This window comes from Narcine bancroftii, chromosome 4, assembly GCF_036971445.1.
Source record: "Narcine bancroftii isolate sNarBan1 chromosome 4, sNarBan1.hap1, whole genome shotgun sequence".
Taxonomy (NCBI): domain Eukaryota; kingdom Metazoa; phylum Chordata; class Chondrichthyes; order Torpediniformes; family Narcinidae; genus Narcine; species Narcine bancroftii.
In genome coordinates this window covers 236381216-236405195 of record NC_091472.1, presented here as the reverse complement: position 1 = coordinate 236405195, position 23980 = coordinate 236381216, and the positions used below count along the sequence as shown (strand labels likewise).

At 42.7% G+C, this 23980-nt stretch overlaps 1 protein-coding gene across 3 annotated transcripts in view; it reads left to right on the top strand.

Annotated features, from left to right (window-relative positions):
* The window catches only part of LOC138761738 (dynein regulatory complex protein 11-like), a 320096-nt gene that overhangs the window by 226041 nt on the left and 70075 nt on the right, over positions 1 to 23980 (top strand). For all 3 annotated transcript variants that reach the window (XM_069934395.1, XM_069934394.1, XM_069934396.1), the window contains exon 15: positions 5501 to 5700. In XM_069934395.1, coding sequence (XP_069790496.1) covers positions 5501 to 5700 — 200 coding nt within the window. The remainder of the gene's footprint in view (positions 1 to 5500; positions 5701 to 23980) is intronic.

Genomic DNA, 23980 nt, shown 5'->3' with positions numbered 1-23980 from the left:
ATGTTCATATTATAACCATCTCATAACATTACTATATATTTTAAAAATAGTGCACGAAAAGTAAGGCACTGTCTTTGGCTCATTGATTATTCAGGAATCTGATGGCAGAGGGGAAGAAGCTGTCCTTGTGTCATTTAGGGTCCTGAACCTTTTCCCCGATAGTAGCAGAGTGAAGAGGGCATGGCCTGGGTTGTGGTGGGTCTTTGAGGATAGAAGCTGCTTTTTAAGACACCACCTCATGTAGATGTCCTCGATGGAGTAAAGTTTGGTGCCTGTAATGTCGTAAGTGGTCTGGTGCCTGTGATATTGCATAGAGGTATAGAGGCACATATCAGATACAGGCAGAAAGGTAAGGGAATCCCTTGGGGTATATTCGGAATATAGGATCATAATAAAGAGGGAAATTAAGAAGGCTAAAAGTGATTTTGAGATAGCTTTGGTGGACTGTGTAAAGGAGAATCTAGAAAGACTATGAGTATATTAAGAACAAAAGGATCACAAGAATAGGTCCCCTTAAGGATCAGGATGGGTGTCTATGTTTTGCACTAGAGGGGATGGATGATCTTAAATGAAGGTTTTGTAGAGTATTCATGGTGGAGCAAGATGAGTTGGAGTGGGAGGTGAGGGTGGAAAATAAAGTTACCTGAGGCTAGGTCTGCATTAGTCGTGAACAGATGTTAGCAGTCTTGGATAGTATCGAAGTGAATAAATCTGCAAGTTCAGACCAGGTGCATCCCACAACCTGTGAGAAGGCAGGAAGGAAATTATTGAGGCCTTGACAGACTTGTTTAACTCATCACAGATGAGTGATGAGTGGAGGACTGAAAGATGGTAAGCGGTGCCGTCACTTAAAGAGGGTTTTAAGGATTATTCAGGTAACTACAGAGCTGTTTGTCTGACATCAGTGGTGGGTCAACTGCTGGAGAGGATTCTGAGAGATTGTAGCGGCCGTGTAGCGGGCCAAGTGGGCGCACAGCACGGCAATCCGAACTGTCGACGGCACGGTTCTGCGGGCGTGTGGAATCCTAATACGGACGTCTGCCTACTCACCTAATGGACCGCACACTGGGTATACTGAATGCCGAGGAATGGCACGCTGAGCTATTGAGTCTCCTGCCAGAAGTCGTGGGACACTCACAAGGCTAGAAAAGTGGATCGGCAGCAATCTCATAGTGACGTCCCACCTTGTCCCGTGGAACCCCGGACACAGTATATAAAAGAAGCCTGTAAACCCTGAATAAATCAGTCTTGAGTTGACTACTCTGGCGTGTGTTTGTATTTCTTTAGTAGCTCTACCGTAGGAGCCGCTAAAAGATACAATTTATTAACATTTGGATGGCCAAGGGAAAATTAAGGAGAACCAGCATAGATTTATGCATGGAAAAGCTTGACAGAATTTTTTACAGTGAGAAAGGATGGATAAGGACAAGATAGTTGATGTTATTTAAATGAATTGTTTTTGATAAGGCCCACATGATAGACTGTAGTGGAAGCCTGTGGCTCAATGAGCTTGGTGGTCAACCAGGCAATTGGAACAAATGAACAGAAAATAGTTACAGGAGGAAGTTTTTTAGACATAAGGACTGTGGCCAGTGGAGTGCCTCAGAGTTCAGTACCTGTAGACCCTTGCTCTTTGTGACATACAAAATTATTTAGTCAAGTATATTTGTGGAAAGATTTGTAAGGTTGCTGAAGATAGGAAGATGTATGCTGAGGTAAACAGCAAAGAATGTTACCTGGGACTACAATGGGATTCAGATCAGGTAAGGAACTTGGCTAAGGAATGGCAGATGCAGTTCAACTCGGAGAGGTTCGATGTGCTGCATTTGGGTAAATCAAACCAGGGCAGGACTTTCCCCATTAACGGCAGTACACTGAAGTGTGTTATTGAGCAGAAAAACCAAGGAGTGCAGGTATATAGCTTTTTTAAAGACAGCAGCACAGGTAGACAGTGTTGTGAACAGTACTTTCGATGTTTGCCTTCATTGGTCGAGGCATTGAATACTAGTGCTTGAATGTCATGTCGAAGTTGCTGCTGAGGCTACACTTGGAATATTGTATGCAGTTTACATCGCCTAGTTATAGAAAGGTAATTTGGAAAGCATTCAGAAGAGGTTTATCCATTCTTTTGCCAGAATGAGGGAAGTTGAGTTATGGGGAGAGACTGGAAAATCTAGGCCTATTTTAATGTCTCTATTGTATCAGAGGTTGAGAGGGGATCTTATTGAGGTTAATTGAAATTATTAGAGGCATTGATAAGGTGAATAAAGACAGTCTGTTTCCCAGATTTGGAGAATCTAAGACAAGAGGACATAACTATAAGGAAAGGTGGATGGGATTTAAAGGGGCATGAGGGGACAGTTCTTCACTCAGGTGGTGGTGGGTACATGGAATCAGCTCCCAAGCAAACTGCAAGAGGGTGTAGATCAGCTTCCTTTAAAAAGCTCTGGGATAATTACATGGATGGGAGGGGATTGGAGGTGTATGGACTTAATGTGGGCGAGGGACTAAAGCAAGAGGGCATTTTTTGGCATAGATAAAGTGGGCCTGTGGGCCTGTTTCTTTGCTGGAATACTCTGATCTCTGTTGCATCTGTTTTTGAGATAAGTCCTGCTCTAGGCTGTCCAGAATGTTTTCTTTCTTCAGGAAATATGGCTTCTTCCTGCTGTGACATCCTTTGATGACACCCTTCCCACATTAGCTTCATTTCATGCACTTTCACTCCCACCTCACCTCTCCCAGGACAGAGTCCCTCTGGTCTTCACTTTTCAGCTCATCAACCTCTGCATCAGCACATCATTCTCAGATACATCTACCAATTTCAATGTGATCTCAGCACCAGCCACACCTCCCTCTGCCCAGTCCTTTCCACTTTTCACAGGTTTCATTCTCACAGTGTTGCTTGGTTAGCCCTTCACACCCCACCCACCTTCCATTTCTTTGGGAACTTTCCATTACAACCTCAGAAAGTACATACTTGATCTCAAATCTCCCCCTTCCCTCTACCCCCACCCCTTACCTGAGACATAAACAGACCTTGTAGTCAGAGCATCTTATCCAACTTAATCTCCTGCATTCAATGCACTTGATATGGCTCTCTACATCAGTGAGATCAAAGGTAAGTTAAGTGACAACTTCACTGAGCTCCTGAACTCTCTCAGGTGCAAGCTGGAGCTTCCCGTGGCCAAGCATTTTAATTCCCTTCACCACTCCCATAGTTATGTCTGTCCTTGGCCTCATCCATTGCCTGCGTGAAACCAAACATAAATTTGAGGAACAGCGTATCACATTCATCTTGGATAGCCTGAAACCAGCAGCATGAACTATATTTTTCTGGTTTTGGGTAACCCCCGTCCACTGTTGACATCAGCCTCTTCACCTACTCCTGTTCTCACTTTTCTCTCTAACTACCCCCTCTCCACTCCCACCTTGTCCCGCCTTCATTTTCCAATATGAGTGGCATAGATAGGGTGGACACCTTTTTCCCGGGGCAACTGTAATAAACACCAGAGGACATCTGTATAAAGTAAAGGGAGGATAGTTTAAGGGAGAAGTCAGGGGAAAGTTTTTTTTTACACAGGAGCATACTGGGTGCCTGGAATGCATTTCCTGGGGTGGTGGCAGGAGCTGATACAATAGAGTCATTAAAAGGCTCTTTGACAGGCACATGGATGCAAGAAAAATAGAGGGTTATCGTTGTGAGGTAGGGAAAGTTTAGATTGAGACATTGTGGGCCAAAAGGCCTCTTCCCAGCCATTCCCTTTTATGCTTGCTTGTTCCCCTCCCAGCTTTGATTCAATGAAGGGTCCCAGCCTGGAATGTTGACTGTCCATTTCTCTCCCTGGATGTTGCCTGACCTGCTATGTTCCTCTACTTCTTCATTATTTGCTCATATCTCCAGATTACTTGTTTTTGGTCTTGTCTGCATGTGTGGCAGAACCTATCCCTATTTTCTCTCAAACTACATATCTCTTTCTGTTGAGTGGGAGCACTGGCTATTTTCCCCATAATCTGATATGTCCAATCCAATTGGAACCTCCTATATGCCATCTCAATTAAGATTCAAGAAGAAAGTGATGAGAGCCTTAAAACTGTCATAACAAATAATGAAACAAGCATGGAACCTCGTGTGCTTAAAGCAACATATTCCACTGCCCCATCCACACAAGCGCCAAGGTAACACCCTGAGAAGATATCATGAAGGTTGGTGTTTTCTCCGGCAAGATATTTTGTTTAATGGCTTCAATGAACACACCAGCAGATGCAGGTTAAAAAAAGTCATGTGAGTGCTGTTCATTTCATACAATGGATAGAAAATTATACCACCATATGCTGCATCATTCAATTAATTCCATCTGTATTCATTGTTTATTTAAGCAAAATTTTTCATTTGAATTATGTTGGCATTAAGAGCCCTTGTACATGAATCACTGAAAGCTGATTGAGCAAACCAGATCTGTACTGTTTGGAGTTCAGAAGAATGAGCAATGTTCTCATTGAAACATGGAAAACACCTGCCTGGGTTGACTATATAGGTGCAGCTGTAATGTTGAAAACCTAGGTTCTCTTTCAAAATAAGGGATCAATTGTCAGGTTAGAAATCAAACGAAATATATCTGCCCAAAGGGTAGGATGTCTGGAATTCCTTACCTAAAATGCTCAGTCTCTGAGACAGAAAAGCAATAAATTCAACAAAACTGGGTGATTTTCAGGAAAGTTGCACTGAGATTAAAGAATAGCTATTATCTTACTTTGGTTCAGACATGAAGGCCCAAATGGCAAACCCCTATTATTTCCGATCTTCTCTTCGTATGGTAACGCCTTGAAATGCCTAGTCTTTCTCAGAATTATTTTCCCACCCCAAACGTCACCTTCTGAATCCAGATTACAAACTTTAACTCTCTCTCCATGATGGGGTCAGTGGAGGTGTGGGATGGGGGTGGTGGTGGTGATGGTGAGCTCAGAATGTTACCATGAAATCTCTGCTCTTATTTATAAACTTAGTTGGAATAAACCAACAACATGATTCTTTCATTTATTGGATCATGGATGAAATGGATCCATTGGATCTATTTTTTATACCCTTCCTCAGCAAAAATGTTTCAAGCTCAAAATTAAAAAATATATTTTGCAAGACATCTGGAGCATTTTTTGGAAAATTATAGAGATCCCACTTCCCTATTCATGGACTAAGTGTTCCCAATTTCCCTTCTGAGCTGCATGTTTTTTTTTGCTTTTTTTCTCCTGGTTCTAACTGGAAGATATTGCCACGTTGTTCTAAGTCCTCTGTTCAGGGGAGCTAAGTTGTCTTTATCTACCAAGTCTCTTTATTGTTACAAGTAACTCAATTAAGCTACAATTAAATCTTTTTTTTAGTTATCCAGATTTAATGCTAAAAGCAAATAACATGGAACACCTGAAGCAGAACTGGACATTGAATAAATTCATTTCTGTGGAGTTTGAGTATCTCTCTAATGAAGATCTTGAATTCCTTTTGCAGGTTCCCAAGCTGTGCATGAGAAAGCTCCTTTGGTGAAGTCTTTGTTGCTGGCAGGTCCATCTGGAGTCGGAAAGAAAATGTTGGTTCATGCTCTCTGTACAGAAACTGGAGCCAACCTTTTTAATTTGTCATCACATAACATTGCAGGAAAATATCCAGGCAAGATTGGTCTCCAAATGATGATCCATCTGGTTTTCAAGGTAATGTTTCTGATCTATGCACAGAGGAAGGCATAATTGTTTCTGCATTTTTTCGGAATAGGTGGTTGTGTGTGAGGCTTTAAATTTAAATTTATTAAATTTGAGGGCTGCATAGTAACAGGCCATTTTGGATCACGGGTTCATGCCGCCCAATTTACACCCAATTAACCAGTACATTTTGAATGGTGGGAGAAAACCAGAGCCCCTGGGGAAAACCAACAGAAACATGGGGAGAATGTACAAACTCCTTAAAGATAGTACGGGATATGAACCCTAGTCCCAATTGCTGGCGCTGTCAAGATGTTGCGCTAACTGCTACGCCAACTGTGCCACCCCCACCGTAGCTGCATGTTATCTTGAAATGGATCAGTTTTGGTATACATTAAGTCCAACATTGATCCAGTAGTTTTTCTTGGTGTTAATTTTTCCTTGTCTCTCCCTAACATTTTCATATCTTTTGCCCATCTATTCCTTGTGAGAAGCAAATATCAATGCTGAATTATCATTCCAAATATATCTTTTTGGATTTCTCACCACATTTGAGGACATCTCTGCAAACTTCGTGCAACTACCAAAGCAATTCTAATAGTTTATATCTGAATTACAGCCACTGGAAAGCAATTTAAGAAATTAAGTATTAGATTATTCAACATTAATTACAGGCTAATAACAAAATACAGAATTCAATACACATTCTCTGCCAAATTGAGTAAATTCCATCTGCAGAAATTAAAGAAAGATGGTGGTATGGCTTTACCTAATCTTAGACTATTATTGGGCAGTTAACATCCGCTATATTATTTTATGGATCTACTATTCGATAAATTTGAACGCCCTTATTGGGTAGATTTGGAATTGAATTCCGTGCAGAGGTATTCAGTAGCCTCTTTATTGGGAGCAGCTCTTTCTTTTATACATCCTACGATTAGTAGACATACCTTCAACCCAATACTTAAATGTATATTACGGATTTGGTTTCAATTTCAGAAGTTCTTTAACTTGAAACTTTATTTTATCTAGTACCTTGTAGCGGTACAGATTTTAGTTGAACCGCTTTATTTGAATCTTCGTGTGTGCCCTTTAAGGGCCGGCGTGAGCTGCCTAGAGGCGCATGCCTTGGCCTAAGCCACAAGGTGTTGTTGAACCCCCCCCAACAGTGCCATCTCCACGCGGCTGCTCCAATAGCGTGGTGTTACACACGGAGCCAGTTCGCCATCGACCAATGTGCACCACCACAACCTTTTCATTTAATTATTTTTTCAACCATTTATAATTATCAAGCCTTCTCTTTTTGCAAGCTAAAGGAATAATTTATTTTTCAGATTTGTTTATAGATGATAGCTGAAAGACTTTTGAACAATTATCCAATAAATATAATATACCTAAGTCACATTTTTTTAGATCCTTCCAAATTAGTTATTTTCTGAATACTTTACTGCCAAACTATCCAACTTCATACCAATGATGTAGACACTTTTTTTCATTTGAACCCTTCTCATAAGGGTTTAGTAAGTAACATTTATAATAAGTTATTAAGATTGCAATCAAATTCTAATGACAAAATTAAACAGACCTGGGAAGAGGACCTTCAGTTACATCTTCCAGGTAAATCATAGAAGATTTTTTCACTATCCACCCTATCATTTGTTCTAATGATTTCATACATTTCTACCAGGTCTCTCCTCTGCTTCCTACATACCAGAGTAAACTATCTCAGTTTGCCCAACCTTTACCCATTGCTCATACCCTAAAGAAACTAGGCAACATTCTGGTAAATTTCTTCTGTGCCCTTTCCATAGCCTATGCATGCTTCCTGTAATGGGGCAACTAGAATTTCACGCAGCTTTCCAAGTGCAGCCCAACCAAAAGTTTATTTAGCTGCAACATTACCTCCTCACTTTTATACTTCATGCTCTACCAATGAATCCATGCAAACCATATGCCTTAACCACCTTTTCCGTGGACACTTTCAAGGAGTTATGGACCTGGACCCCAGATCCCTCTGGGCCAATGCTTTTAGGAGTATTGCCAGTAACTGTGGACATTTCCCTTACATTTGACCTCTGAAGACACTTGTCCAGATTGAACTCCATCTGCTATTTCTCTGTCCATATGTGTAACTGATCCTCTCCTGTTGTATTATTTTATAACCCTCTATTCTGTACAAAATCCCACCAATCTTAATGTCATGTGTAAACTTACTAACCCAGCCACCTACTTTCTCATCCATGTCATTACAAACAACAGTGGTCACCCAGACCCCTGAACACCACTGGTCAAAGGACTCTAGCCTGAAAAACAGCCTTCCATCACTACAATCTGTCTTCTATGTGCCAGTAAAATCTGATTCCAAATTATCAATACACTGTTGATCCTGTGCATCTGCACCTCTGGATCAGCCTACCTTGTCAAATGCCTTCCTAAGACCATTCACTGCCCTACCCACATCGACTGCTTTCATAATAGTTTCCAACAACTTAATAGAATTGATATGAACCCAACCTGCACAAAGTGATAACTCACGATCCCAATCAAGGTGACAGAAAAATTGATGAAGGTAAGGCAGTGACTGTGATAATGTTTAGGACAAAGACATTTTTTCCTTTATTTGCTCTTTTGCTTCAGTTTTAAATATGGAATCAAAAAATTCACATGTAATGAAAGTACACATTCCAGATTTTATTCAAAGTTATTTGGATACATTTTGGTTTGATCACGTAGAAATTACAGCACTTTCTTTATACATAGTCCCCTAATTTCAGGGCACCATAATGTTTGGGACATTTGGCTTCACAAGTGTTTGTGAGTATTCAGGTATGCTTAATTGCTTCATTGGTGCAGGTATAAGAGAGCTAGGCTTGCTTTTAAGCTTTTGATCACCTTTGGGGTCTCTAGTTTCCATTTTTCAACTCGAGGACCAGAAGCTATTACAAGGATGAAAGACAAGAATAAAACAATAAAAGACATCGCCCAAAACTTAGGATTACCAAAATCAACTATTTGGAACATCATTAAGAAGAAAGAGCGTACTGGTGAGCTCAGTAATCACAAAGGGACTGGTGTTCCAAGGAAGATCTCCACTGCTGATGACGAAGAATTCTCATCACAATTGACAAAAATTCCCAAACGAATGATTGACAGATCAGAAACACTCTTCAGAAGGCAGGTGTGGATATGTCAATGACTACAGTCCTCCGAAAACTTCATAAACTTAGTGACTGAAATGGATTGATGGGATGGTGGTGGTGATATAATAGGGACATTTTAGAGACTCTTTGACAAGCACGTATGTCAGATAGGTGTGAGATAGGTAAGGATTAGATAGTTGTAGAGTAGATTCACATAGGTCAGCATAACTTCGTGGGCCGAAGGATCTATACTGTGTTCTATGTCCAAAGCAATATTGGGGAAATTAAAGTCTCCCACTTCGACAACCTTGTTGCTTTTGGAACTTTCATCATTTGTCAACATATCTGTTCCTCCACCTCCTGGTGGCTATTGGGAGGCCAAGAGTAAAGCTCAGCAGAGTAATATCACCTTTCTTGTTTCTGTTCTCTACCCACACTGCCTTAGGAGTTGAACCCACTGTTATGCCATCTCTGAGTGAATCTATGACACTTTTCCTAATTAGCAATGCTAGAACTCCATCTCTTTCACCTCTTTCTAAATGGTTATGACATTAAATTCCAAGTATCGAACCAGGCTTGAGTTCAGTTGACTTCCTCACAACACCTCCTTGCCTTGAAATAAAGTCTCACTTAGCCATTTATGTGTCCCTTCTTGTCCTCTCTGCCTGACTTATCTTGGCATCTGCCATCCCCCCAACTCCTCCACTTGCCACCCTGCCACACAGGTTCCTATCCCCTGCCGCTCTTGTTTAAACCTTTACCAGTAGCACCAGCAAAACTCCCATTGAGAATATTGATCCCACTCCAATTCAGATGTAACCCTTCTTGTAAAGCTCCCAGCTCCGCAGGAAGACCTGAAAGAGAGCCCAATGTTCCAACTATCTGAATCCTTCAGTTCTACACCAGCTCCTTAGTCACAAATAGCATTGTGTGAGCTTCCGTTTCTTGCCTCATTAGTGCCTGGCATGAGCAATAATCCTGATATTACAATTGGAAGTCCTGGCTTTCAACTTATTGCCTAGCTACTTCCCTGAATTCATTCTACAGGCCACATCTCCATATTCACCTGTGGTATTGGTACCAATATGGACCACAAAGATGCTGGAGGAACTCAGCTGGTCTCACAATGTCCATAGGAGGTAAAGATATATTACTGACATTTTGGACCGAACCCCTTCCTCTAGGTATGAGCAAAAGAAGGCAAGGGGTTGATAATAAAAAAAATCTGGTGACAAGGGAAGAATGAGAGGGCGAGGAGTATAGACAACAAAAAGGTGTTTATTGGTTACGATAAGAGGGCAGAAGAGGAAAGGTGAAAATTGATAAGGGGAAAGGGGTAGTTTTTGGCTCTGTGAAGGGAGACAGAGGGAAAAGGTCAGAGAGAGATAGAGCTAGAGGAAAGGAGACAAGGACGATAGGGGTGGGGGAGGGGATAACAGAAACCGGAAAGGTCAATGGTAATGCCATTTGGTTCGAGGGTGCCCAGATGGAATAAGAGATATTCCAAGTCAAAGGGGTAGCCATGGGCACTGCATGGACCTCAGCTATACCTGCCTTGATGGCTCCAACCCTTCCTCTGCTACATCAAAGACTACTTCATTGCTGCCTCATGCACCCATGATAAGCTCATTGACTTTATCCACTTTGCTGCCAACTTCCAGCCCAACCTTAAATTTACTTGGACCATTTTTAGCAATACGCTACACTTTCTCGATCTCTGTATCCATCTCGGGAGACAAACTCTCACAGACATCTTCTGTAAACTCACCAACTCCCACAGCTACCTTGACAACACATCTTCACACTCTGTCCTCTGTAAGGATTCCATTTCTTTCTCTCAATTCCTCTGTCTCCGTCAAATCTGCTCCCAGGATGAGGTCATCCATTCCAGAATGTCCTCTTCTTCAAAAATCATGGCTTCTCCTCTACTACCATCAACTTGGTCCTGACCCGCACATCTGCTTTGACCCCCTCCACCCCCACAGGCAATAAGGGCAGGATTCCCCTTGTTCTCACCAACCACTCCACTAGCCTCCACATCCAACAAATCCTCTGCTACGTCTGCCATCTACTACGTGATCCCACCACCAGATACATCTTCCCTTTCCTCCACTCTCTGCCTTCTGTAAGGACTGCTCCCTCTGTGACTGCCTCATCCAGCCCTCCCTTATCACCAATTTCCCCCTTGGTACCGACACTGTGACCATAGGAAGTGCAGCACTTGTGCCCACACTTTCTCCATCACCGCCATTCGGAGCCCCAAACAGTCCTTCCAAATGAAGCATCACTTCACTTGTGCATTTGCAGGGGTCACCCAGTACTCCCATTGTGGAGAGACTGAATGCACACTGGGAGACTGCTTTGTTGAGCATCTCGGTTCTGTCTGCCGCAATAGCGAGAATCTCCCATTGGACAGCCTTTTCAATTCCCCCTCCCATTTCCTTGCCAACATGTCTGCCATGATCTCGTGCACTGCCAGACTAAGACCAGCAACAAATTGGAAGAACAACACCTCATATTCTGTCTGGGCATCCCTCCAACTAGATGGCATTATCATCAGCTTTAATTTCCTTTAAATCCCTATCCTATTGTCCTTTCCTTTAACTCTGTTTCTCTCTGTTCCCTTTTCTCTCTGTGTCCTTTACCCCAGCTCCACATTCACAGAGCCAAACTCCACCCCCCCGCCCCCACCAATCAATTCTCACCTTTCCTCTCTCCTGTCCTTCTATCCATATCCAATTAACATCATTTTACTGTTGGTCTGAACTCTTACCTGCTTCTTTCCTTTTCCCCAGCCTTTTAATTCAGGTGCCTGTCTGCATTTTTCTCATACCTTGAAGAAGGGCTCAGGCCCAAAACATCAGTTATGTATTTTACCTCCTATGGATGCTGCAAGACCTACTGAATTCTTCCAGTATTTCTGTGTTTTTACCACAAGGTCTATGCCAAAGATGGTAGCACCAGCGCTCAACAGCGTCCACGAGGGGTTGCAGACTCTGGCAGAGCTGCAGACTGACCAAAAATGGGGAGAATACCCCGTTGAGAAGCAGAGGAGACATCCTGATTATGGTGGCGGACCAGCAAGAGGCTGAGCAGCTGAAAGACCCTCACATGTTGTGGCAACTCACGCAGGCTGCTGGAGACTGGCTTATGGGAACCAGGTATCAGAGATGGAATTCAAGAGGGTGCTGAGGGCAAGAAGAGCTCCTAAAGGGGCTTTGGTATTTAAGGCTTCCTGATCATGTCAAGGGTTTGGATCTGGAGTTCGGATTGCCAATGAATCGAACAGGAGTCTGTGTGGCTGCAGACACTGCGGATGCGCTGGAGGCAAATCCATGCATACACAGTGACTCTGAATGGACTCTCTTTTGCTTCTCTTTCTCCCGTACTATAAAGGGCATCAAGCAATACTAATGGTGAAAAAAAAAACAATGCTGAAGAAGCTCAGCAGGTCCTTTAAGTAGCAAAGGTAAAAATACAAAACCCATGTTTCAGGCTTGTGCCCTTCATCAAGGTATGAGAAAATGCCGGGAGGCATCCAAACAAAAGGGGGGGGGGTAGCAAAGGCAGGAGATGATAGGTGGATGAGGGGAGGGAGGGGACAGCAGCAATAAAGGGAAGGAGGGATGGCTTGGGGTGGAAAGGGGGAAAGAACTGGAAAGAAAGTAAAGGGGAGGGGAAAGACAAGACAAGCAAGTTAGCAGACAGCAGAGAAATCAATATTAATTTCATTTGGTTGGAGGGTACCCAGAACACAAGGTGTTCCTCCTCCAATCTGTGGGTGGTCAGGGTGGGATAATGCAAAAGGCCTTGTGGGTCTGGGAGTGTGATTCAGAATTGAAATAGTTGGCTACTGGGAGGTCTCTGTGATTACAGACAGAGAAGGGGTGCTTAGAGAAGCGTTCCCCCAAATTGCGAATGTTCTCTCTGGTGTAGAGAACACCACAAAGTGAGCATTGGATGCAGGAAATAAGTGCTGCAGATATACAAGTGAAGTGGGCTCTGGGCTGTGGTGAGGGAGGAGGTATGGGTGCAAGTGTTGCATCTCCTGCAGCCACAGGGGAAGGTGCCGGGGGTGGAGGGAAATTGAGTGCATGAGGGAATCACGGAGGGAGCAGTCCCTGAGGGGAGGAGAAGGAATAATGTGTCCAGTGGTGTAAGTGAGTTGTAAGTGCCAGAAATTCCAGCGGATTATGTGGAGGCTGGTGGGGTGATAGGTGAGGATGAGAGGGACTCTGTTGCATAATGGCAGCGGGGAACAAGGCAGATGAGCTGGAAATGGAGGAGATGCGGGTGAGGGCTGAGTTGATGGTGGTGGAGGGGAAGCCACATTTGTGGAAGAAGACAGATATTTTGGAAAATCTGGTCTGGAAGATCTTATATTTGGAACAGATGCAGAGGAGATGGAGAAATTGAAGGGGATGGAATCACACAGGGTGTGAGAAAGTGTAGTCAAGGTAGTTGTGGGAGTTAGAGGGTTTGTAGTATATGTCGGTGGGAAGCTTGTCTCCCAAGATGGAGACAGAGATCCAGGAAGGGGAGAGTATTATCGGAGATGGAGCAGATGAATTTGAGATCAGAGTGGAAGTTAGATGCAAAGTGGATGAAGTTGACAAACTAACTCATCTCTGGTGCATGAGCAGCCCCGTTGTAGCTGTTGATATACCGAGTTGAGAGGTTGTGCTTGTATAGGCTTGCAGCATGGATTGCTCCACAACACCCACAAACTGGCAGGCATAGCTGGGACCCATACAGGTACCCATGGCTACCCCTTCAATTTGGAGGAAGTGAGATGAGTTAAAGGAGAAGTTATTTAAAGTGAACACAAGTTCCAGCAGGCAGAAGAGGGTGGTGGTAGAAGGTGACTGGTTGAGTCTTTGGTACAGGAAGAAGCAAAGTGCTTTCAGACCTTCTCTGTGGGGGATGGAGGTATAAAGGGATTGGACATCCATTATGAAGATGAGCCAATCCGGTTCGGGGAATTTGAAGTTATTGAGGAGATGGAGGGCATGTGAGGTGTCACAGATGTAGATGAGGAGGGATTGGACCAGGGGAGAAAAGATAGAGTCAAGGTAAGAAGAAACTAGTTTGGTGGAGCAAGAGCAAGCAGAAACAATGGGTATGCCCAGATGATTGAGTTTGTGTATCTTGGGTAGAAGGTACTCCACCACCAATCTATGCACAGAAACAGCAGGTTGTAGCAACTACAAGATCCACGGTGACAATTCATCAAAGCTCCTCAGACAGCACCTTCCAATTCTACAATCACGACCAGCTAGGACAAAGGCAGCAAAAGCAATTCCTTTATTATGCAGTGATGCACCTTGACAAGGTACTTTCAATAGTGCATCTGCAGAAGCTGCTGAGGGATGCCTAGAACACTACACCACAGAAACAGGCCCTTCAACCCTTCTAGTCTGTGTCAAACTGTTACTCTGCCTAGTTCCACTGTCCTGCATCCGGACGACATCACCAAGTGGAAGAAAGCCAAGATGCACAATGAGAAAGAGTTGATGAAGTATCAAGAAAAAGACCAATTTCATTTTGTTCCCAACAATCAGATATGAACTTTGTATTGTCACTCTCTCCTAACTGAAGCAGTCAAATCTGACCAATGCTATCTGACCAGCTTTTCAGATAGCCTGAGAAAGCCAGAGGGGGCAAGGAGAAAATTATTCATTTCATGATATTTCATTTCTTGTAACCTTCAGTTTCCCATAAGAATCTCTCTTCAAAGAGTGTCAGTATAAATACACCAAGCAGGGTGTGGGTAGCATCCTGAACCTTGACATCAAATGTATTTATCAGCTGAATTAATTCTGTATCACCCAAGTGCTCTGGTGCAGTGAGGCAATCCTTACTTACAAAGCATTCCCAACCAATTAAGAGCAGACAAGCATCACCACAAGCCAGTTGCCCTGAATTACATTTGCATCATCTTCCTTACAAAGTGAGGTATTCCTGCATTCAGTGCAATTGTCAGCTGCTACCAGAGCACAATGAAAGATTTTATTTTGTCCTAAATATGAACACATTGAAGAGTGTGTGTCCTGGGTGAGATGAGTCTTCTCATTTGTTGGCTTCATTTCCAAGATAATGGGAAATATAGATGTCAGTGGTGGAGGGGAAGAGGATTTGTGTGGTGATCTGAGTTGCAGTTCCCATATCAAATAATGATGCACCCTGACAGAAATTGTTATTCTGCCTAGTTCCACTGACCTGCATCTGAACCACATCCTATATTCTCATATCCACATATGTCAAAATTGAGCCAGTATTCACCAATTCAGCTGGCAGCTCATTCCATACTCTTGTGAAGTTCTTCCTAATGTTCCCTTTAAACTTAACCCCTTTCACCTTTAACTCATGTCCTTTAATTTTTATTTCACCTAACATCAGTGAAAAATGCTGCTGGATTTACTCCATCTCTCTACCCATCATAGTTTTATATGCTGCATCAAATCTCCCTCATTCTTCTACATCCTTGGGAATTAAGTCCTAGCCTGTCCAACCTTTCTCTGTAACTCAGTTCTTCAAGTCCCAGCAACATTATTGTAAATCTCCTCTGCACTCTTCCAATCTTATTAATATCCTTCTTGTCGCTAAGTGATCAAAACTGCACACAATACTTCAAATTTGGCCTCACCAGCATCTTATACAACTTTATCATAACATCCCAACTCCGATACTCAATACTTTGATTTATGAAGAAGCCAAAAGTTCTTTATGACCCTATCCACTGTTAGGTCTGCTTTGTTCATGAATGAGTGAGACAAACACCAGGCTGAGTCGAAATCAGGGTTCTTTGTTCTTTATTACCGGATTGTAACACTTGCGACCAACCAGGTTAGTCGGAGAATGCATTCTGCCGTTATCAGCAAAATGGTGATTTTTTATACCCTTGGATATGTGCTTAGAACATCATCATATCATTACTTGTCCAATGACTAAAACTGTTGCTATCCTTTCCCTGCTAGCTTCCTGCCTCTCAATCCATCAATGTCTCTCTTATCTTGTAAGTACAAGGATGCATTCACATCTTGTTATAGCCCTGTACATTCCCATCTCATGATGTTTTACCTAACAGGAGTACAAGGACACCTCCCCTTCTTGTTACTGCCCTGTACAGGGTAACTCCCTACACATTCCCATCTCATGATGTTTTACCTTACACCACCCGTGATGCTATTTTCAGGAAATTATATATCTGTATTCCCAAATCTCTCTGTTCTACCATACTCCTCAGTGCCCTACCATTTAAGGTATATGTCCTACCTTGGTTTGTCATTCTAAAGTGCAACACTTCAAACTAGTCTGCATCAAATTCCATCTGCCATTTTGCAGCATGTTTTTCCAGCTGGTTCAGTTCCCTTTGTAAACTTTGAAAGCCTTTCTTGCTGCCCACTACCTTCACTACACCCAGTCTTTTTGTATCTGCAAAGTTGCTGATTCAAATGACAGATGTAAGTGACGTGCCATATTTCCTCAGGTTTCTAAGGAAGTAGAGGTACTGGTGCCCTTTCTTGCCCATTGTGTTCATGTGAGTGGGCCAGTTCAAGTAACCGCAGACATTTACTCCTCGGGACAAATCTATCTACCATCTCCACCTCAGCGCCATTGATGAAGATAGGGATTGAGCTCTACCCCTCTTCTGGAAGTCTAGGACTACCTCCTGAGTCATGCTAACTTTCAGGGAGAGGTTGTTTTCCTGGCACCAAGCATCTCATCTCTTTATCTCCCTTCTTTATTCTGACTTGTTGGAGATTCGGACTATGACGGTGTTGAAATTTGCAAATTTATGATTGCAGTCAGAGTGATGTTGGCACACACATACAGGGAGTATAAGAAGGAGTTTTGTGGAGCCCCAGTGTTGAGGATGATAGAAGATGAAATGCTGTCCCCAGTCCCCACTAATTGCAGCCAGCAGGACAGGAAGTCAGGCTCCCTGAGGCCAAGTCACAGATTTTGGGGATGAGTTTGGGTTTGGGTTTAAATGGCCTGTCATAATGCCAGTAGCTCCATAGAGGTTTTAAATGACCTTCTAAAGGAACCAACAGTGACAGTGCTTGTAAGTAGAATCCTGCAACCATAAAAGGCTTGTGCCCAAGATGGTAATGTCTATGCTTGGCAGTAGCCATGAGGGGTTGTAGGCTCTGGGGAGCACCAGTCAAGTGGTGGGCACCAAAAATGCGAAGAAGACACCCCCCGCCCCTCCCCCCCATTGAGAAGGATAAACAGAGGAGACAAGCCAACAGCTGAGGGAATCACATGTGCTGCGGGCGACTTGTGGTCGGGGGACCACATGAGCTATGTGCTGCTGGAGCCTGCCTTATGAGAACCAGGTATTAGAGACAGGATTTAAGAGGGCACTGAGGGCAAGAAGGGCTCTCAAAGGCCATTGGGTGCTGAAGGCTTCCTGATTGTGACGGAGATTTGGATCTAGAGCTTGGGTTGCCGATGAATCAAACAGGAGTCTGTGGAGTTGCAGAGGCTTCAAGAGTACTAGAGATGAATCCATAGACACTGAGCGACTTTTGTTTCCCTTTCTTTCTTACTGTAATGGCTGCCAAGCAACACTAATGACGCTTACAGCAGGAAGAAGGCAATTTTGTGTAATATTACATGTTCTGTACCATGACATTACAGTTAAATAATCTTGAATCTGTAATCCATCTTAGAGGAGTGTTGAGACAGATGTTCTGGAGTTTGGAGGTGAATTTGTTTGAGACTATGGTGTTGAAGTGGAGATGTAATCGATGAATTGCGGTCTAACATAAGTATTCTTGTTCTCCAGATGTTCCAGAGCTGAGGGAAAGTCCAGAGAAGTTGCTCCTGTTATGTCAGTAGGCATACAATATTAAAGTGCATCAAGATTGGCCAGGAATTTGGACTTAATGTAGCCTATGACTCCTCTCTCAAAGCACTTCATGATGGTATCTGTCAGAGCCACTGGGTGGTTATGTTTTCTAAATGCTATCAGTGAGCCAGCTCCAACCACTCTCTCAGGTATTCTAGTTATTTACCACTCTCTGGGTGAAGAAGATATCTCTCATTATCCCCTCTAAATCTCTTCCCTCAATTCTAAATATATATCCTCTGGTATTAACTGCCTCTGACAATGTTTTCTGCAGACGATTTCATGACCTTCATAATTTTACATACCTCAATCATGTCTTCTCTTAACTCTGCTCCAGAGAAAACAGAGCTTTAGTCTTTCCTCACAAATGAATTTCTCTATCCCAGGCAATCTTCTCTGTTCCTTCTCCAGCACTTTCACATCCTTCTGACAACATGGTGATGAGAAGTACAAACATTACTCCAGCGGAGGTCTGGCCAGTGCTTCATAACCTCCTACTTCCATATTCAATGCCCCAACTATTGAATGCCCATATTCAAAAATTCTGTCAGGATTAAACTCCATCTACCATTTTTCAGCCCATTTCACCAACACATCAATATCTCTCTGTATCCTAAGATGCATTCAGGAATATTACCAATGAGGTCCATCTTTGTGTCATCATACTCCAACGTCCACATTTAAGTCATTCACTTATATTACAATCAGCAAGTGTTCCAGCACTGATCATTGCGGGACACCACTAATCACATTACAAAATCAATCCTCTCCCATCTGATGAGGAGTTTCAACTCAAAATGTCAACCATTCTTTTTCTCTTTTTTGCAAAGTAGGGGAATTAAGATTTATCAGGGAAAGGTGGGTAGTTGGAGTTGAGTCCATGGTCAGATAGGCTATAATCTTATTGAAAGGTAAACCAGGCTCAATATGGCTGACTCCTGCTCCTAGGTCTTTTGTTCTTGTATCCCAGTGATGCTGCTTGAGCTAGAGTTCCTTCAGCTGTAACATTACTCTATATCCTATTGCCAAGCCACTGTTGGATTCATGTGCCAACCTCTGTATATTGTTATGCCATATTAGATGCCCTGGATCCCACAGGCCTTAGCTTTTTGAATCAGTCTCCCAAATGGGATCTTGTCAAAGGCTTTACAAATCTTCACGTTGATCACATCTACTGGACTGCTCTATTCAATATACTTTGCTACTTCTTCAAAGAATTCAATCAGATTGGTTAGAGGAGCTCTGCACCTCTCAAAGAGGCAAATTTTCAGTCTTATAGCCATTAATCATCTTCCTCATAATTTTTTCTTTCCTCTGATATTAGACTCACAGATCTGTACTTGTATGTTTTTCCCTGCTGCTTTTTGCAAAGAGGGACCAGTCATCTGCTCCCTCACTTGTTTCCAGCAAAGAGTTAAACAAATCAGCCAGTAATGGTTCCATAACTCCCAATACATTCCATACAGTCTGGATGGCCAGGCACAACTCAAATGCTATCTACAAATTTGCTAATGACACCACAGTTGTCAGCAGAATCACAGATGGCAATGAGGAAGCCTACAGGACGAGATGGATCAGCTCGTTGAGTGGTGTCACAACAACAACCTGGCACTCAACATTAGCACAACCAAGGAGATGATTTTGGATTTCAGGAGAAAATGAACCAGTCCTCATCGAGGGGTCAGCAGTGGAGAGGGTCAAGAACTTCAAGTTCCTGGGTGTCAACATCTCTGAGGATCTGTCCTGGAACCTCCATGTTGATGCACTCATGAAGAAGGCTCACCAGCAGCTATACTTTGTGAAAAATTTGAGGAGATTTGGTATGTCACCAAAAACTCTTGAAATCTTCTGCAGGTGTTCTGCCTGGTTGCATCTGCTATGGAAATGCCAATCCTCACGACAAGAAAAGTCTCCACAGGGTTTTTAACTTAGCCTGTGACATCAAGATGTCCATCGAGGACATCTACAAAAGGCATTGTCTTATTAAAGCAGTCTCCATCCTCAAGGACCCCCACCACTCCAGGCCATGCCCTCTTCATTCTGCTACCATTGGGAAAAAGGTACAGAAGCCTGAAGCTGAGCACTCAGTGGCACAAGGACAGATTGTTCCCCTCGGCCACCAGATTCCCAAATGAACAATGAACTACAGATGCTGCTTTACTTTATCTTTTGCATTTTCCTGTACTATTTATTTTGTTAGGTGCTTTATATAAATATTGGCACTGTGATGTGGCCACAAAACAGCAAATTTCATGATATGTTCATGACAATAAATTCTGATTCTGAGATTCCAGAACAAATTTCGCATAACTAAAATAATGTTGCCTTTGCTTTGATCTCTTTCTGCACTGTGTTTTTAATTGCTATACTATGTATGGGTTGACCAGCTGGATTGCATCCAAATTGAACTTCCTCACTTTGGCAAACTTGCAACCCCTATATATTAAGTTATACAATACCCCAGACAAACATCAACTCATCACATTTACTCTTTTCTGATGTCTGTCTCTCATGCCTTTTGTTCCCTCTGATAGACCCTTGTGGTCTTATCCAATTGGCTTCAGCATGGCTGGGGAAAAGCTGCTGACTTTCAGTGGAGAGAAGTGTGAAGGTACTTGGAGGATGGCCTTGTGTCTGAAAACCCCGGTCTAGAATGCACCATCTCACCAGATGTAGAAGCAGGCAGCTTGGGGTGACCTAAATACCGAGTGAAAGTATGGGAGGATTACTGTCTGCACTTTGCATAGTTGTCAGCTTTCCAAATTTAAATCTCCTCTGCACAACTGAAGCAAAACCCTATATTGCCAATGTTTATTTGCTTGTGTGAAACAAATCACGTTTGAGAAATTACCCAAAAAATGAGTTAAAGAAAATGTGCTCAAATCCCCCCGCCCTCCCAGACACAGATTAAAGCTATGTCTGTTTTCATGGAATTCAAAACTCCCACACAAAAACACATTCAATCCAGAAGTCATAGTTTGTGGATATAACTTTCAGAACTGCTTGACAGGACAAATTAAAATAGCTTCTTTTATGATCTATTTCTGTTTTGGGCCAATATTTTATCCCTGTTTCTTTGATCAGGATGTTGGAAGGGATTAATTTTCTATTTGGTGCAGTTGGCACCAATGATTTACATTCCTGAATCAGGTATGGCAGGCTTGAAATCTCAACACTTTCTGTACCTCAGCCACAGTCTGCAGAGACACACTTTAGATAACCTCACAATCAGGACAGAGATGGCACCTGACCTGTATCCCATCATTCTGGTTGGAATTTAATATTCAGATTAAGGTGGCATACTTTCTCTCAGGAAACTCTTGTGTTTATTGCCAAAAATATTTGTGTAAAATAATTGTCATTGAAGAAAACTGTGAACCACAAAAATAATGAAAGCTCGGGTTTCTCTCCTGTTCCAATGCAACAAGCTGATTTATTACCTTGCCATAAGATATGTCATGGCACCACTCACTGCAGAAACAGGCATTACCACATGTGAAACCTCTGTCTTTGATGCTGACGGGAGACCCACTTGACCACAGAAAGCATAGTGATGGTGTACAGTTTGCTTTTCAGCTCTAAGACCCAGATCATTCATGACCCCAGCTCCTGTGTGTGCAGATTGTCCATGGTCTCCCTCTGACTGCTTAGTTCTAGTTGGCCCAGTTTCCTCCACATCCCAGAGAAGATAGGTTCATTACCTCCTGAAGTTACCATTTTGAATAGTTGGAAAAAAGACTCATTGGTGAGTTGATGGGCATGTGGGAGAGAATGTGTTCAAGAATTACAAGGAAATAAGGAAGAGTGAGTAAGATTGATAGGATTGCTCTGTTCATTGGTAGCATGGATCTAATTGGCCAAATAACCTCCTTCTGTGTCATCATGAGTAATTGAACTAAGTTCAAACCCACAGTCTGCAGTGCTGGTAATCCACTTCAAATGGTTCCCCTTTTATAATACATCTCCCTCAGGGACCCCTTTGCCACCAACAACCTGGTCATGACACTTTCCACACCTAACCCCTCATACATTCTCAACTGCAATCACCAATCTCCCCTTTGAACAAACTACCCAACTCAAATCTATCCGACCACCCTTTCTTCTGTCACTGCAGACCCTATGCTGTTCTGTAATAGGGGAGTAAGCAAAAGAGAGGCCTTTTACCACTTAATTGGTGTAATCTTTATTTTATATTACACAAAGTGAGCTCGACATTTGTTGGGCTGACACATGGAATTGAATTTAATTTTTGAGAGTCATAGAGGTTAGGTGAGACAAGAACTAGAGAACATTGGTTAAGAATGAAAGGCAAGATGTTTACCAGAACATTGGGGGAACTTCTTCATGCAGAGAGTGGAATGAGTTGTCAGCTGAAGTGGTGAATGCGAGATCAATTTTTGGATAGGTACATGGATGGGAGGAATATGGAAGGATGTGGTCTGGATGCAGAGCAATAGGATTAGGCAGAATAATAGTTCGGCATAGACTATATGGGCCAAAGGGCTGTTTCTGTGCTATTCTATGGTTCTATTGTCACATGTGCTGAGATACACAGAGAAGCTTTGTTTTGCATGCTACTCAGGCAAGTCAACTCATACTTAACGACAGTAGATAATGCAATAATAAAACAACTGCAGGTTGTAGTGTTACGGTAAGTCTGAGTTCAGGGTACAGATTTACAAGTACAAAGTGCAGGATATAGAGACAAGTAGGAGTAATAGAGAAAATAAAAATGAAAACAGTGCAAGGACACTATCTTTTAGCCATGATGTATCCATTTAAATGTCTGAACCCAGGAGGAAAGAAACTGTCCTTGAATCTGGAGGTTCATGTTTTCAAACTCGTGTATCTTCTGTCCAATGCAAGGGGAAAGAAGAGAGTATGAATAGAGTGGAATGGGTCTTTTAATATGTTGACAGCATTTCTGAGGCATCAGGAGGTATCAGCAGGGTTGATGGAAGAGAGGTTGGTCTACTTGATGGTCTAAGCTATGTTCAGAATTCTGCACTTTCTTACAGTCTCAGGCAGAGCAGTTCCCGTCACATCACAGGTTTAAGGTGCGTTTTTAGATACCAAAGGATTTCCATTGCAGTAATATATTTGTATCTTTTCTGTCCATCGCATTCACATACTGTGCAGGCAATAAATAAATCCATAATTCATGCCATAGCGCTCTATATTACTTTTCAACTGAGCTTTTCTTGTACTTGAATTAATCACAATCAATTCCACCAACACAGATACATAAGCAGTTATTTGCCTGCAGACCATCAACTTTACATTATGATCTACTGAATCTTTCATTTGTGGGATGTCAGAATGCATGGAGTGGGGATTGGAAGGTTATGCATAGATTCTTTCCTTCTGCATTAACTCATCCCCAATCAATGTATTTGTATCAAAGGTGTACTCTATGTTGTTGTTAGCAGAAATTATGCAAGTTTTGCTCCATCATCTGTCTGCTATACGTGACATTGTAACGCCTTATGCTGCCATTAGCACTCAAAAAGTAAATCACTTACCAATGCAAATATTCTTTATATTGTCACCCATACTCTATTTTAAATACTTCATCTTCACTTAAGTAGGTATATAATTGCCTTGAATAATGTTTCAAGATCCTGCAACCGTGGGGTCTGGGCCCAAGATGGCGGCACCTGTGTTCAACAGCGGCCACGAGAAGTTGCAGATTCTGGGGAACCAGAGGATTGGCTCAGAGCACCAGAAAATGGAGAGACAACCCCCTGTTTGAGAAGGAGAAGCAGAAGAAACAATCCACAGGATGGTGACCCCGGGGGCAGACGGTGAGGGGCTCCGAGACTGAAGGACACACACAGGCTGTAGGCTGTTGCTGACTCGTCGAGGAGCCCACGCAGACTGAAGTCTCCTGGTGACTGCAGACGAGAGACTCCCACCAAGCTTCAGACTGCTGGAGACTGGCTGAAGGCATACCTGGTATCAGAATCGGGATGCAAGAGGGTACCGAGAGCTTCCTGATTGTGTCAGTGGTTTGGACCTGGAGCTCAGGTTGCCGAGGATTTGGACTAAAGTATGTGTGGCTGCAGAGTCTGCAGGAGCACTGGAGGTGAATCTATGGACATTTGGTGACTCTGGGGGTCTCTCCTTTGTTATCTTCTCTAACTGTAAGGGGCACTGGGACTAAAGGAAAGTTTGTGTAATATTACATTTTCTGTTTTATTACATGACAATAAAAGAATGTCTGTTGCCATCAGACTTCTAACTGCAGATACATATGGTGCAATAATCTCAATGGAAACGGTAAGATCAACATGGC